Here is a 14,421-nt window from a genome sequence, read left to right as displayed (position 1 = left end):
GAGTTCTGGCACAGGACTGAGTTCAGTATAAGTATAAAATTACAAGTGTTTCTTAACTGAAAAATAGGCCTGCTTCTCATTGTCCTATGCAGTTGCAGTGCTTTTTTGTATCAATAAAACTGTTAGGGAATTTCAGTTTTTCTTCTGTAATTGTACAGCAGGTATACCTTACATTTTGTTTTATGAATACCTTTAAAAAGCAGGATTGTTATTCAAGATAAGACTGCAGAGGAGTGAAACGTAATTATCTCTGCCTCTCTTCCACCATTTCTCTTTGCTTCTCTTCCCTCCCCATGTGACTTTATACACACCTCATATAGCATGATTGCTTAAATCAGTGCCTAGACAGTGGTGTAGGAGGTATACACAGGGGCAGAGCAGAGGCTTTCCTGAGCTGCCGGCTTTCTTGAAGAGCTGGATGGCATGGACACAGAGGCTTTGTGCTATGCCCTGCTTGTGCCAGTTGCTGAGGTGAACGAGAGTGAGGGGACAAGTACTCTGCTGCTGGACGAGGGCTGTAATTGGACCTGAAAATATCGTTAGGAGCTTTATTAGTCAAGCCCTTTAGTTTTCATTATTCTTTTGAGAGATGTTGTTTTCATTCGAAAAATAAATACTAGTAGCTACCACCATGTAGCAGAGAAAAAATTCCCTTCCAGTAAAAAATAAAACAATATGACAGAATACCAATAGTGGAGAAAATGGGGGGAAGAGTAACCTTTCTCACAAAAGAAGTTTTTAAGCTAAAGTAAACTTTGTTCAAGTGTTTGCCCTAACAATCCCTTAAGGTTTTTCTTAGCAGCTGCCTGGAATGGCCACCGAAGAATAAATTCAGAAACCAGGGTCCTCTGTTAGGAATGCCTTGCTTGTGTCCTGCAGTGGAGGGTTTGTCTTAAGACCAAACAAAAATAGGTAGTAGACTGAACTTCCCATGATGAGACAGGAGAGAGATGAGCTCTCAGAACTAGGATTTGGACCAGTTAACAGATTTACTGATCATAATTAATTTGTAAAAGGGCACTTGAAAGTATACAGAATATAGAACGTTAGGATTGCGTTCCCCTAATACTTCCAGGTCCGTAGAGGACAGTATAGAAGCCTTTGGGTACTTCTTAATGTAATACTGAGTAGAAGTCATGAAAGAATCAGTGCAGAGCTTGTTGGTCACAAGAGGGAGGATCAGCTGATGTTGAAGTGTTTGGTGGCCATACATGCGTTCATACTGCTTTCATTTATGCTTTCATTTGCTGTCGCCTCTCTTCCCATTGTAATTTTGCTTGGAGAGAATTTGTTTTAGCTTGTTTTTCTGCTTCCTTTCCTGTCAAAACACTAGGGAAAAGAAAAACAGATAGATTACAATATGACAGAAATTTGTCACACGTTTCACACAAACCACCAGCGAAGTATACTTTGGGAGATCTTTGAGAGATCTTTGAGAGGAAAGAATAAAACCACTGGGCTTTTTCTCCAGTCTACAAATATCTATAGACAAATCTATTTTCTCAGAGAAGCTGGATCATATTTGTAGTGTCAATAAAATTAGCAAGGAAGTTTTCCTGCTGTCTCCCTCTTCAAAGTGAATATGTAACAGAAAAATGGTATACTGTGTCTGAAACCATACTGGAAAGAATCCAGGCAGTCTGTACCTTATTAAGGGATATCAAAGTTGTATTGGCTACGTATCTCCTATTGGGCCTTCCTAAAAATCAGTGATTGGAGACTGGCACCGAGTTCCTGGCATCAGGGCAGGGTGTTCCAAGTGATAACCTACTATGTCTTTAGGAAAGCTTTTTACCTAGATTATTCTGTATTACCTATGCATCTACTACACATCAAAAATTCTTCCTTTTATTTTCAAGTCATGGCAAATTCTAAATCAATTAATTTTCTTCAGATTCTTAGCAATTTCAGCCTATTTAATGTGGAGGTGCTGTTAATGCAGGCATTGGAGCACCTCGCATATGAGGAGAGGCCAAGAGAGAACTAGTTTTATTCAGCCTTAAGAAGTAGGATCCCTGCTGCTGTCTACAACTATCCAGTATGCAGATGTGGAGAAGGCTGAGCCAGACTACTCAATATCAAATTCTTTATTTTACTTTCATTCTGAGTAGCCATTTTAATTTGTGCAGTTTGGTGTATGCACCCTATGGGTACATGTACACACGGTGCTACAGGAGCTGGGAAGGAGAAAATAATTTTGATGGCTGCCTTTTATATTGAAAATAGATTAAGGTAATCTGTACAGCCTTCAGTTCATCAAATAAGTACTATAACCACATATTTGACTTTCAGAATAGGAAACAGCATTCATGCTTGAGAACACTGTTAAAAACTTTACTGTCTTTAGTGTCTTTTAAAATGAAATAATGAAAAAATGTTATTTTTCTCTGCAGTGCTTGCTCTCTCAGCCAAAGTTCTGGGCCATTCAGACGTCAGCCTTACTCCTTCGGACAAAGCTTGAGAAAGGAAGTACTCGCAGAATGGAACGGGCAATGAAGCAGACTCAGGTAAGACTTCTGAGCTGACTTGTTATAAATAGAGGTTCTTTATATATCAAATGGAAACAGGCAGGAGTTAGGAGCTTCTGCAGTTCCTCTCTGCAAACTGTACAGTGAGATAATTTTCTAATTATGTCTCTAAATTAGACGCATAAACCACAAATCCTTTTGTGTCTGTCAGGCCTGAGATAAAATCTTGTATGTACAAGTAATAAATGATCACTTTCTTTCAAAAACATGACAAGTTTTGGAAGATTGAAATTAAAATCTGTTTTCTTACCTCTAGTTTCTGATTTCTGATCTGAGGAGGTTTTTTATGTAGAAGTTCATGAATGTAAAGCTGCTACTGCTGTCATATTTTTTAATAGTTTTTACTGAATTAAATTATCTGTAGAAAACACTGAAACTTGTAAATAGTCATTGGTACTGTGAGAACAAGAAAACACATTTGTGAATAAAGCAGCACTTTCGATTTACTATTTTGATGTGATACTTAGTGATTAGTATTTTTATTGCAAGACTGCAAGTGTGAGGCAGTGATTAAATAATCTTGCTTTAAACAAAGAGAAGATCAGTTTTCAAACACAAAAAAAATTTTAAAATTCTGAAATGTGTCAGCTAATAGGATTTATTTAAAAAACTAAATTTTTCAAAGGAAAGATCTGTAGGCTATATAAAGATTTTTTTTTTTTCCTTCGTATTACAGAGTTTTGTTAGCCATTTGTCATCTTTATGCTGTTAAGTCTTGTTGTCACACATGAACAGCAGGCATTTCTATATGTCCATCAGGCAACAGTCCTGCTGACTAAAACAGCCAGGAATGTATAAAACTTATGATTATGGTGCTATGTAATTAAATCCTGAAAAGCTAGTGTTTAATTTAAAATCATTATTGATGCATGGATCTTTGAAGTGCAGCTTGAATGTGCTGCTGCATTTTTCTTTTGCTGAGGACATAGAGTTGCTATAGTGGAATTTCCTGGGGTCAGTAGGAGAGTGTCAAGGAAGCCAGGATTCCACGTCTGGGAGATGTAGCATCTGACAGCATTTGGGAAGCAATCTCAGGATCCTTGATGACCTAAGCCATAAAACAGTTGGAGCGTCTCCAACATTTTTGTCTAGCTTGATTAAACCTGAGTACTGGAAATTGTTATACTATACAGTTTGACAGTCTCATGACAAAAGTCTTCGGGAAGGGGTTATCTGACTTCATCGTGTGCTGTAACTGCAGTAATGCAAAGGATTTGATTAGCATGCACTGTGACACTTCAGGAGGCAACCTCACAGTAGACACAGAATCTGTGGTTTTAAATATTACCTTTAATCTTAGTATGTTTATGTTTTCTTTCATTAAGTTTTCTAGATGTTTGAAAATGATGACATATTTGTGTTGATTTGATATGGTATCAAGCTCATTTTTCCAAGAATAGTTAAAAGTTGTTTAAGTACTGTTATGTGCTAAATTAATTAACTAACTTCAATAACTTTCCATTTAAGGTTTTCATTCCTGAGTTCCATCAGATCAGAATTTTTTAATATCATGGTTTCTAACAGTTCTAAGAAGGAATGAGAAAACATAGGGTGAATTATGTTATTTTCATACATAACACAAGGTTTTTTGATATATCATGGTCATGAAGATGCCAAAGAGCTAGCGGGTTCTGCAGCTATTTATCAGTAGAAAATGGATTTCAAAACTATAGAATTTTCATACAAATTGTTTTTGTGGAGTTTCTTTGTTTGTTTGTTTTTGTTTTTACAACTTCATGTTTACTAGTTCAGATTGCTGTAGAAAGATTAGATATTGAAGATTAAGGGAGGAGGTGGGTGTAAATATGATTAGATTCCCCCCATTGTTTGCAATATCAAATTTTTAAAGTAATTATAAAAATTCTTGTAAGACAGCTTGAATAAGAAGTGGTAAACTAAATCCTTTAAGTTACTTTAGGGCTCTCTGAAGAGTGTATGAGCCAATATAGGCTCTGACTTACTGAGGCTGGGACTCTCCTGTCCTCTTCTACTGTAACTCTCCTTCCTTTCCCCATTTCCACCATTACCTGCTTCTACGCTGGGTCTGCAGCTGATAAGCATCTTTTTAGATGACTATCACCAGGCAGGCATATGCTGCTTTTCAGCCTTAAAGCAAGCCAGGCTATGCTGTTGGTTTGTCAAAGAAAGCGTTTTTGAGCTACATGGTTTTTGTGGGCCTGGCTATGTTTGTTTAACTTTTTTTAATTATTAGAAAATAATTGCGGCTGTTTTTTAAATAAGGGTATATTGGTTGGATTTAGCTGCCACACTCCAAGTATTAAATATATCCCTACTTTACGTTAAACAGTTTTTCTGAAATTATTTTGTAAGTATTTTTTTCTAATTGGAAAGCTTCAAAAGGAATTGGAATGATTGTTTTCAAAACCTTTTTCTGATTACCTTAAAAATCTGAACTACAGATAATGTAGTCTTTGGAACAGGTTTTAAAATTATCATTCTGGATACTCTGGAACGTACTTAGCTAGTAGCTAACTGGAAGTGAGGAGGAGAGATTTTTTTCTTTAACTTTTCCTGGATGCTACTGGTTGTCTCTGTCCAGTTTTTGCCTAAATGAGGTTTGGATCCACAAAAATAAGGTTAAAGATTTCTAAAGCCAGTACTTTTTTCAACCATTTTTCTAAGAAAAGGGAACAGTATTTGAGAGCTAAAACAGTTATTTTACATTCCACTAGAATATTTAATCATGACCAGTATAACATCTATTGAAGTCTGGATCAAGGTATTGCCAACCAAAATGTGTCTCTGGATACAGTATGATTTTTTTAAGGTTGAGTGTTTGGGTTTTTTCCATATGGATGTAGGTGAGGGAGGGTGAGAAGTGCTAGGATGGAAAGAAAGGAAAGAGGGGGAGGGAGAAAACAGGAAGAAAAAGGGATAGTTTTTAATAAATAGCTCTCCACATAACCAGAAACCTGCCATTTCTACATCAGTTTTGGGATCTTCACCTACCTTCTATTGTAAGAAAGTAATTCAGAAACTATTAATAGTGGAAAATGGGTTGGAATAAGCTGTTAAACCACAAATTACTGCTGAAAGTGCAGTCAGAGCTCAAGTAATAGGATCGGGGAGAAAAAAGGAATTTTGAGCAGTCTAGGAGCTATGAAAAAAGAGAAAAGGGAGGAGTGATTTAAAAAGCAAAAACAAACAAAAAAACCCCAAACAAACCAGTTTAAAGCACATAAAGGATAGCATCCCACTGTAGTTTTTTGATATATGAAATAAGTGTACTCTTCCATTTCAGTGGATTTTTAAATATTTTTAAGAATAAAGCAAATGAATTAAAATGCCATGCTTTGTACAAAGGGTGGTGGGGTAGAAGCAAGAGCATCGTCACTGCTGGATTATGCCGGCAGTGAAAGAGGTGGAGCTGCCGTGTGCCTGGTACACCAGTAGCCTGCTCAGGCTTACCCTACAGTGGCTTGTTACAGCTACTTCCTGCAGCTTGATCTGGGTGGTTACACTGGCTACCTCTACGCTTGCAGCTTTTATCAGCTTATGTGCCCCTTTTCTGATTGTCTTTTCTGCTGCTCGCTGCACCTCATGATAGCATGCCCCCAAGCTAATCACTTGGTTTTCCTAACACGCAGTATGAGATATGTGGTATTTCATACAGTTCTCTCTTGCTTGCTTTTCTTGGCAGCAAAGGAATTTGCCTGTTAGGGGGAGAGAAATGTGTCTTGAAAGGGTGTTTTTAATAAGACTTCAGGAGAGCTGGGAGCAGACTAGCAATATTATAGGCTAATGATTATGTCTAAGATTGAAAGGTCACATGAGATCTTGTTTTATATCCTTAGTCATACACAGATGTATGTGATTGGGAATTCTGTGTCAACTGCCCTGTAATTTTCACTTAAATAATACTTCAGAGTGTCTTTTTCTCATGTTTTTCTGTGTGTATGAAAAAGGGAAATAGTGATTTGTTGTTGTTGTTTAAATTGTTCTTACTATAGAAACATGCTAGTTGGTGTTCAATTCTTTCAAATCTGAAAAGAGTTTATGTACACCTACAGAAAGAAAAGGCGGGTATAGATCTAACAGAACTGGCATCTTGAGCTCTATGAGCCTGAATGCAACTTTGCTGTTTTGTTATTTTCACATTCATGGTCTTTAAATGGTTATGCAAGAAAGTTATGTCATTTATCTTAGAAACATATCCTTTTTATTTTCAAAACTAAACTGTCACCTCCTTGCCAACTTGCTCCCTGTGCTTTGCTTTATTTGGCAGTTGTTCTACATTGGACAAATTCAACGTTTAAGGGAAGAGTTCAAAAAGGAGAGGGGAGCAGTCTTCCTCCCACTAGGCTGATCTAGAGAGGTTTGAGGCTAACAGATCTTTCCCACTTCTTCTGCTTCTCAAGTCATATATCTTTCTGATCAGGCCTCTCAAGACCATGGTTAGAGCAATATAGAGAGACTTGTAGTATGACCGAGGGAATGACAGCACTTGTCTGTTCAGCTAAACTATAAGATCACTGTACTAGGGGTTCCTATTCCTATTCTTTAACCCCCTTTTGTACTCTAGGAGTACATTAAATAAGATTTTTAATAGTTGCTTTTAGTTGTGTATGGAATGGGAGAGGGGAGGAAGGAAAAGAAAAAATTAATCACTAATAAATTTGTTTCACATGAAGTTGAAAGTTTTATCAGAAAGTTACTGGGATCTGTGAGATGCACTGGTGAACTGAGAGAGATTTAACTCACCTCCTTCAGGAGGGTAATAGGTGGAAGACAGACCTTTTCTATCCTGTAGAGATCTTGCATTGATATCCCGATAGTTCTCAACTATTATGAATTGTATTTATTATTAGAACAAATGTTCCAAAAAGTGTTTAAAAAGAGGAGAAAAGCCAGGTGTCTTAAAACCTTTCTTTAACGATTTCTATGCAAGATCACAAGGTCTCCAGAACCCTAGAAATAAACCTTATTACTTCAGAAAGCAATCACAAGAGAGAGTGACCTCTTGGTGATAGTTACGATTTCAGTCTCAAAACACACATTTGCAGAACGTATTTCATTTTGCTTAAGCAGATGACAGATTTGACAGAAGATGTTACATGACACAAGTGATTCTGGGGATACACTGAAGTCATTAGCACACTTCAAAATAATTATCGTGGCGGTGCTTGGCTCCCTCTGTTTTTCTTCCACTATGCAATTATGGGTTTTGTTGGGGGGGGGGAAAAAAAAATCAGAGATCCAGTCTGCCAAGAGTTATTCAGGAATAACTGAAGTGTTTTTGTACTACTGGCGAAAAAGAGAATATTGAAAAGTATAATTTTCCAGGTAATGATTTCTGCCTAGAAGTTTTCTACTGCACTGTTGTACTTGCCAGTTTGGATCAGCGCTATTAGCTGGTGTGGGGAAAAGAATGAAACCATTCTTTCTGTGCTAAAGTTTCTTCATATTTTCTCAGCTAGTACTTTTAAAGTACAAACCTTTTTGCTCATTTGAGAATTATGTTCAATACCTGATCTGTTCCACTTCTAATGTCTATGCGCTTTCTAAAAGCAGCCAAAAATACTAAGCCTCCCATTTTTTCCAAATGTTTCCCATTGAATCTTAGCTCTGAAGGCATTTACCTTTCTCCCTTTAGAGTCTCTTCACTCAGTGTCCTGACAATTCTAATGATGGTATTAGGAGTCATAATGTCAGATAGGAGAATCCTTAAGCCATATTGAACAGTAATGTTACATTTTTTTTATAGACAAAGAGATGACAGCAAGTTGCAAAGAAAAAAACGACTATCAACAGATTCCAGGACACAACATTCACATCTTTCTGCCTAAGCTTTACCCTGGAAGGCATAAGCATTATAAGCTCAACTTCAACGAACTAAACAATTAAAATTAAGTTCTACATGTAATCAGACCAGATGCAAGGCATGGAGGACACACTATTCCCACCTATTGCTAAATTGAATAGATGAAGCTTTACAGCTGTTGCTAAATTGGAATAGATGAATCTTTACAGCTGTATGTCATAAATATCATTGCAAATCTGGAGATAGGTATTCCGAGGTGAGCTAACAAACCATGTTCTGAAATAGCCCAGTACTAGTAGACAGATTTTCTTGAGTGTCGTGGTTTAACCCCAGCCAGCAGCTAAGCACCACGCAGCCGCTCGCTCACTGCCCCCCCACCCCTGGGATGGGGGAGAGAATCAGGAAAAAAAACTCGTGAGTTGAGATAAAGACAGTTTAATAGGACAGAAAGGAATGAAAAACAATGATAATGATAATAATAATAATATGACAATAGCAATACTAAAAGAATTAAACTATACAAAGCAAGTGGTGCACAATGCAATTGCTCACCACTCGTTGACCGATGCCCAGTTAGTTCCCGAGCCGCGATCCGAGCCGCTCGGCCAACTCCCCCCTGTTTATATACTGGGCATGACGTTCCATGGTATGGAATACCCCTTTGGCTAGTTCAAGTCAGCTGCCCCGGCTCTGCTCCCTCCCAGCTTCTTGCACACCTGCTTACTGGCAGAGCACGGGAAACTGGAAAGTCCTTGGCTTAAGATAAGCGCTACTTAGCAACAACTAAAACATCGGAGTGTTATCAACATCACTCTCACACTAAATCCAAAACACAGCACTGTAGCAGCTACTAAGAAGAGAGTTAACTCTGTCCCAGCTGAAACCAGGACATTGAGGCACGTTGTCCAATGCATATGCCAGGTACTACAAACTAGACTCTCCCTTATCTATTAAGACAGTTGTCTGTTCCTCCTATATTGTAATTAAACTCTAATTTAACAGTGATAGCTTTTCTTCTTTTTATTTTCTCCATCCTTGTCCTTACTTCCCCCTTTAGCGAAAAACAGAAAGCAAAGCTGATGCAAGAAGTCTTTGGATCTATTTTTCAGCATTGAATGCAGTTGTGCCTTCCCCTAGAGCAAGCTGATTTGGGAACTATAAAAGCAGTGTAACCACAGCAGCTTGGAACTTAATGCAGGCTTACTATTTTGAAGAGTATGCAGTTGCTCTGGAGGTTTTGCACCCTGTGCAAAGTGTTTTATAACTACTGTTCGCCAATGGTAGTATCAAAGCTAGCTAGCTACAAACAGGAGACTTGCATCTAGACGTGATGCAGTTGTCCTCCATGGGTGAGTCTCTGCACATATGATTGCATGAGACACATGCCTACTGGTTTAGGGCAGATGTATGCAACTATATCCAGCTGTGACAAAAATGTCAAGTCACCTCATAGGAAAGGGGGAACCTTCAATGCAGATCTCTTTGGGAGAGGGAGTACAACTGCCTCTCCTGTTCCTGACTCATATAAAGACGCAAATTAAAGCTAAGGTCAGCCGGATATATTCGGCATTTGAGACTGCAGACTAAGAGAGAGATTACGATGCTGCACTGCAAACAAATAAGCTGCAAGCATACCAAAAAGGGGGCAAGACGCATGTATGGAAATGGGGATGTTCTTTCCCCAAATGCCAAATGATCTAGCCTGTATTTGGACTAATTTTAAACGTAGCACTGTCATGGTGAATTGATGGATGATATCAGTATTCTTGCTTTTGCAACAGAAAATGAGTGGTCTGGTTTTAAATCCATCCTTCACAAGCTTGTAAATCTAGCTTCTTCTAGAGACTTTAGGGGAAGTTCTGCTTACACCTTTTGATACATCATAAAAATGAATAACATAATTGACAGGTGAAACAGCTTTGAAAACAAAAACATTCAAGAAGGTACACTTGCTTGATAAGGGTAATGTAATAACTATAAAATTATATTTCATATGAGTAACATTAAAAGAAGTAAAAAATAAATGTAAATGGCATAAAGATAAAAAAATACACAGTACTTTTCTGAAGATTTTGTGTCCTCTGTAAGTGGACTTGTCCTGAGGCTTAAGTCATTAACAGGCTTTAACATTGAAACCCATATCCTAAGCACTGGCACTCAGTAACTTTGGGCTCAGTATTTGTCCAGAACAGTAAGCTCATCATTTTGAAAGTCAGTAGTGCTGTTGTGCTATTAGAGGCCTCATTTATTTTACCATGCTTCTTTAGGTGGTAGTGTTTGACTGCAACAAAACACTCCAAATGGCAATTGCATAGGAGATGCTCTAAATTGCCTGGTATACTGCTTGGCTCTCAGTTTCAAATGAAAAGGAAATATTACGTCAGACCTGCATGAATCCAGTTATCTTCTACTCATGACCTTGACCTCTTTTGTGCTAATTTTGATATCGAAATGCTTTGTATTTCATTTGGGATTGTTGGACTCATTTCCTCTTGTGTGCTTTCCTTCCCCACCCAGCTAAAAAAGCCCTATTATAAAGAAAATGAAGTTTGGGTTTTTTTTTTTTTTTAGTAAAATGATACTGACAACCTAAGTGAATATTTGTTTCTTAGTTGGCTAGTATTGTTTTCAAAGGGAAGCACACATTTGCAGGGCCTGATATAACAAACAAAACCATTCACATTAAGAATCTACTACATGACTCATTTTAGAAAAAATACAGACATGCACAGTTCCAGCAGCCTAATCAATAACTTCCGCCCCAGCATACTTGCCCTTACAACTATCAACATCTTCTTGCATCTTAAGTTCACTTGGAGTTATGCAAAAACTAAGTCTTATTGGTAGTCCAGAACTTCAAGCTCTTTTGCATAGATGCCTTACAAATTTTTGGCCTTCCCTCTTTCCTGCCATCAAAGTGATTGTATAGGTGAAACCAGTACCTTAGATTCAAGAGGTAGTCTCTTCCTGCATGAATTTGGAATTTGAAGTCGTTACGATGTGGATAACTTTGGATGATGATCTTGCTTAAACATGTAGGGTATACTTAAGGAATAAGTTTAAAGTGAAGAATTAATTTGTTTGCCTGAGGACAAGGTAGTAGTGGAGTGTGGAAGAATGAATTACCAGAATATCACAAAGAAAAAGGTCTGGCAAATGTTGTATAAACAGTAGGTTTCCAGTTTTCCACAATGTAAAGTAGAAAAAAGAAACTGCTTTAACTGGTACACCAGAGAATTAGACTGAAAAACCTCATAGATAAAAGGCCTACTAAAGGTAGGCAGTAAAACAAGCATAATTTTTCTACATGCTCACTTCCTGAAATAAGGTTAACAAGAAACAATAAATCTATTTTTTTATAGAGTAGGAAGTGTAGAATAATTGTTTAAAATTGGTAATTTAGCTGAATTGTTTAATGCTGAATACTTAAAAATGTTAATATCTTTATACATTCAATATCTTTATTGATGGTGCAGTCACTACCTGAACAGGTCCAAGTGATAATGCAGTTATGACATAAGCTAGGGTAGAGAAAAACTGGTACATCCAATTAATGTTTAGATATTCTATTACAAAATTTATTAAACCTACACTTATAATCAGTAATCTAAAATAATATACCAGCAGGACATGTTTTGATGCTCAGGTTTAAAGACAATTGGATGCATGATCTGGTGAAAATCATTGGCAAAGTACCTGCAATGACAGTATGTTGAAGTGGTAAACCAGCCTTCAACAGCTGCCACGCAGGTGCAAAGGCATGTTTTCTTTCATAGCTCAATACCTAGTTTATTCAGAGTTGAGAAACTCCTTGGGAGCTCATAAGACAAGAAGGCATATTTTTCTTGTTTGCTCTATAAAATTAGGCCTGAAACACTGAGATCTACTAATTTTAATGTCTCATAAAACAGTGTAATCAGAACCTATGCATTTGTAAGATATCTATAAGAAAGGAGCAAATTTTCAGTGCAAAACACATTTTGATAGTTGTCTTTCTGGTTACAAGGCCTATAATTTTATTAAATTGATATAATCATGTACATTTGCTTTATTTGCTAGTCGCACTTCCATTTCCATCTAGGAAAGTCTTAAAACAATGGCAAGTTAACTTCTTTATTTAGGACGTGAAAAATGCCATTCATCATTCTCTAACATTTAAATTTAAAAAAAAAAAAACAACAGGAATTTTGTGCTAAAGATGCAGTTGTCTTAAACATTGGATCCTCCTGGTTTAAAAAAAAAAATAGAAATAAGGCTATGTATAATTGAAGGACAGTCTGATTCTCATGGCTGATGAAAATTAATCTTTTAAAGGAAAAGAACAGAAGTCACAAATGCAAAAAAAAAAAAACAAACCACCAAACCAAACAAAAAAAAGTTTGAAGTTTATTAATTTAAATTGCATAAATTTTTATCAGTTCTCTCTGGCTGAAATATGCTTTATCTTCAATGACACAAATCTGTATGCATATTTCTGTTGATTACGGTGGTAGTCTATTAAAAATATGGAACTATTTACTCCATAAAATGGCTTTTTAAGAGCCAAATTAAGACAAACAGAATGAATTTTGCATTCTTTTCAGATTTTAATAGTTTTCAAGTACAATAAAAATATATGCAGAGCAAGTATAAAATGCCCTGATGATGATAGATTTGCAGTTATAATTCAGTAGTGGTGATAAGTTTATTACAGGTAAGAAATTAAATCAGTTAAATAAAACAAAGCAGTTCTCTTTGTCCTCCTACAGTTTTCTCTGAGGAATATACCACCCATCTTCCCCTACAAAACCTGCCAAATGAATGAGTTTTTTGGCATGATGAGAAGGCACTAGGCGCGTAGGTTATTGTAGTTCAGGAAGTTCCAGGGCCACAGTGAACTGTCCCTCAAAACAAAGAGGATAAATTCAGTCTTGAAAGACTAATTTATAGTCATGCATGTAGTAGCTTCATTTCAGTAAATAAGAAGGCCCTATCTAAGACGTACAAAAACAATTGCTGGGAAATAGTACAATAACAGTGAGACAAATGTTGTTGATAAAGTGTTTGTATCTGTGTGGTTTTTTAATATTTTGAAAGTGATCCAGCATTATTGTGAAAAATTCTTCCATTATAAGGTGTATTAGTGCTGCTTTAACCATTGCAGGAGATGAGACTAGAGGCTGGTTTTAGTTTTAAAAGTATTTAAAGTGAAAGAATATGGAAATAGTGGTGCTCTAATACTTTCAAAAGTTGGAATAGGTAGTAAGTCAAAGCCAGCTTAGTAAATCCCAATAATTAGTGGTCCTTGCTTTTGTCCTTGTATACTCACTAAATAAAGAGAATAAACAGTCTGGCAGTAAGGCTTTTCTTTTCTCCCGATTAAAAAAAAAAAAAAAATTTTTCTTCTTCAGGTCAGCATATAAGCTGTGATTTTAAGAGAAGTCAATGTATTTATTGTCAAAGGAGATTTTCAGTGGGAAATCTGATAAAAGCTGAAAAGAATTACTCTCATTTTAAAGTAGGGGCAAGAAAGTGGTTCTATAGCCAAATCAGGGTAGAGTCTGAGAACATTACATTGGAAGCATTTTACTTTTATTATGTAGGTCAACACCAGGGATAATCAAGGAGAATGCTTTAGGCAATTTGTTTCTTGAACACCAGTTAAGAGTAAGATTTCAGCAGATCAGTTTCTGCAACAAAACTGATGAAGTGTAAGCCTCAGAGATTTGTAATCATTGACCTAGAGAGTATGGATTCACAGAAAGTGGGGTGAAGGCATTTGTAAAAAAGGTCATTAAACTAGTGACAAATCTTTGTGAGATAAATTCAGAAATAGTGAAGAAAAGTAATGCTTCTGGAAAAGATAAAATAGAAAAGAATGGACTATTGTGTAATTAATGAGGGAAAATGTTATTTTTCTTTTTTTAGATTAAATGATTGTATCATTTACAAAAACAAGAACTAATTCCAAAAATGAAAATGTTTGTGCTTTGAAATTAGTTTGTAGCTGTGATGCTGTAGTAGGGAGTGAGAACTGCTCTTTCTGATAGATGTTTCTACCGAAAGAATTTCCATCATGCTAAGGGCCTAGCTCTCCAGTAAGTTACAGGGAGGGTTGGGTTATTAAAAAAA

At 36.6% G+C, this 14,421-nt stretch overlaps 1 protein-coding gene across 1 annotated transcript in view; it reads left to right on the top strand.

Moving 5' to 3' along the window:
- Positions 1–14,421, top strand: part of TTC27 (tetratricopeptide repeat domain 27) — a 134,586-nt gene that overhangs the window by 72,300 nt on the left and 47,865 nt on the right. The window contains exon 10 of the mRNA XM_050893754.1: positions 2,394–2,507. Coding sequence (XP_050749711.1) covers positions 2,394–2,507 — 114 coding nt within the window. The remainder of the gene's footprint in view (positions 1–2,393; positions 2,508–14,421) is intronic.

The sequence above is a fragment of the Gymnogyps californianus genome, chromosome 3 (assembly GCF_018139145.2).
Source record: "Gymnogyps californianus isolate 813 chromosome 3, ASM1813914v2, whole genome shotgun sequence".
Classification (NCBI taxonomy): Eukaryota; Metazoa; Chordata; class Aves; order Accipitriformes; family Cathartidae; genus Gymnogyps; species Gymnogyps californianus.
This window is presented reverse-complemented; position numbering and strand designations above follow the sequence as displayed.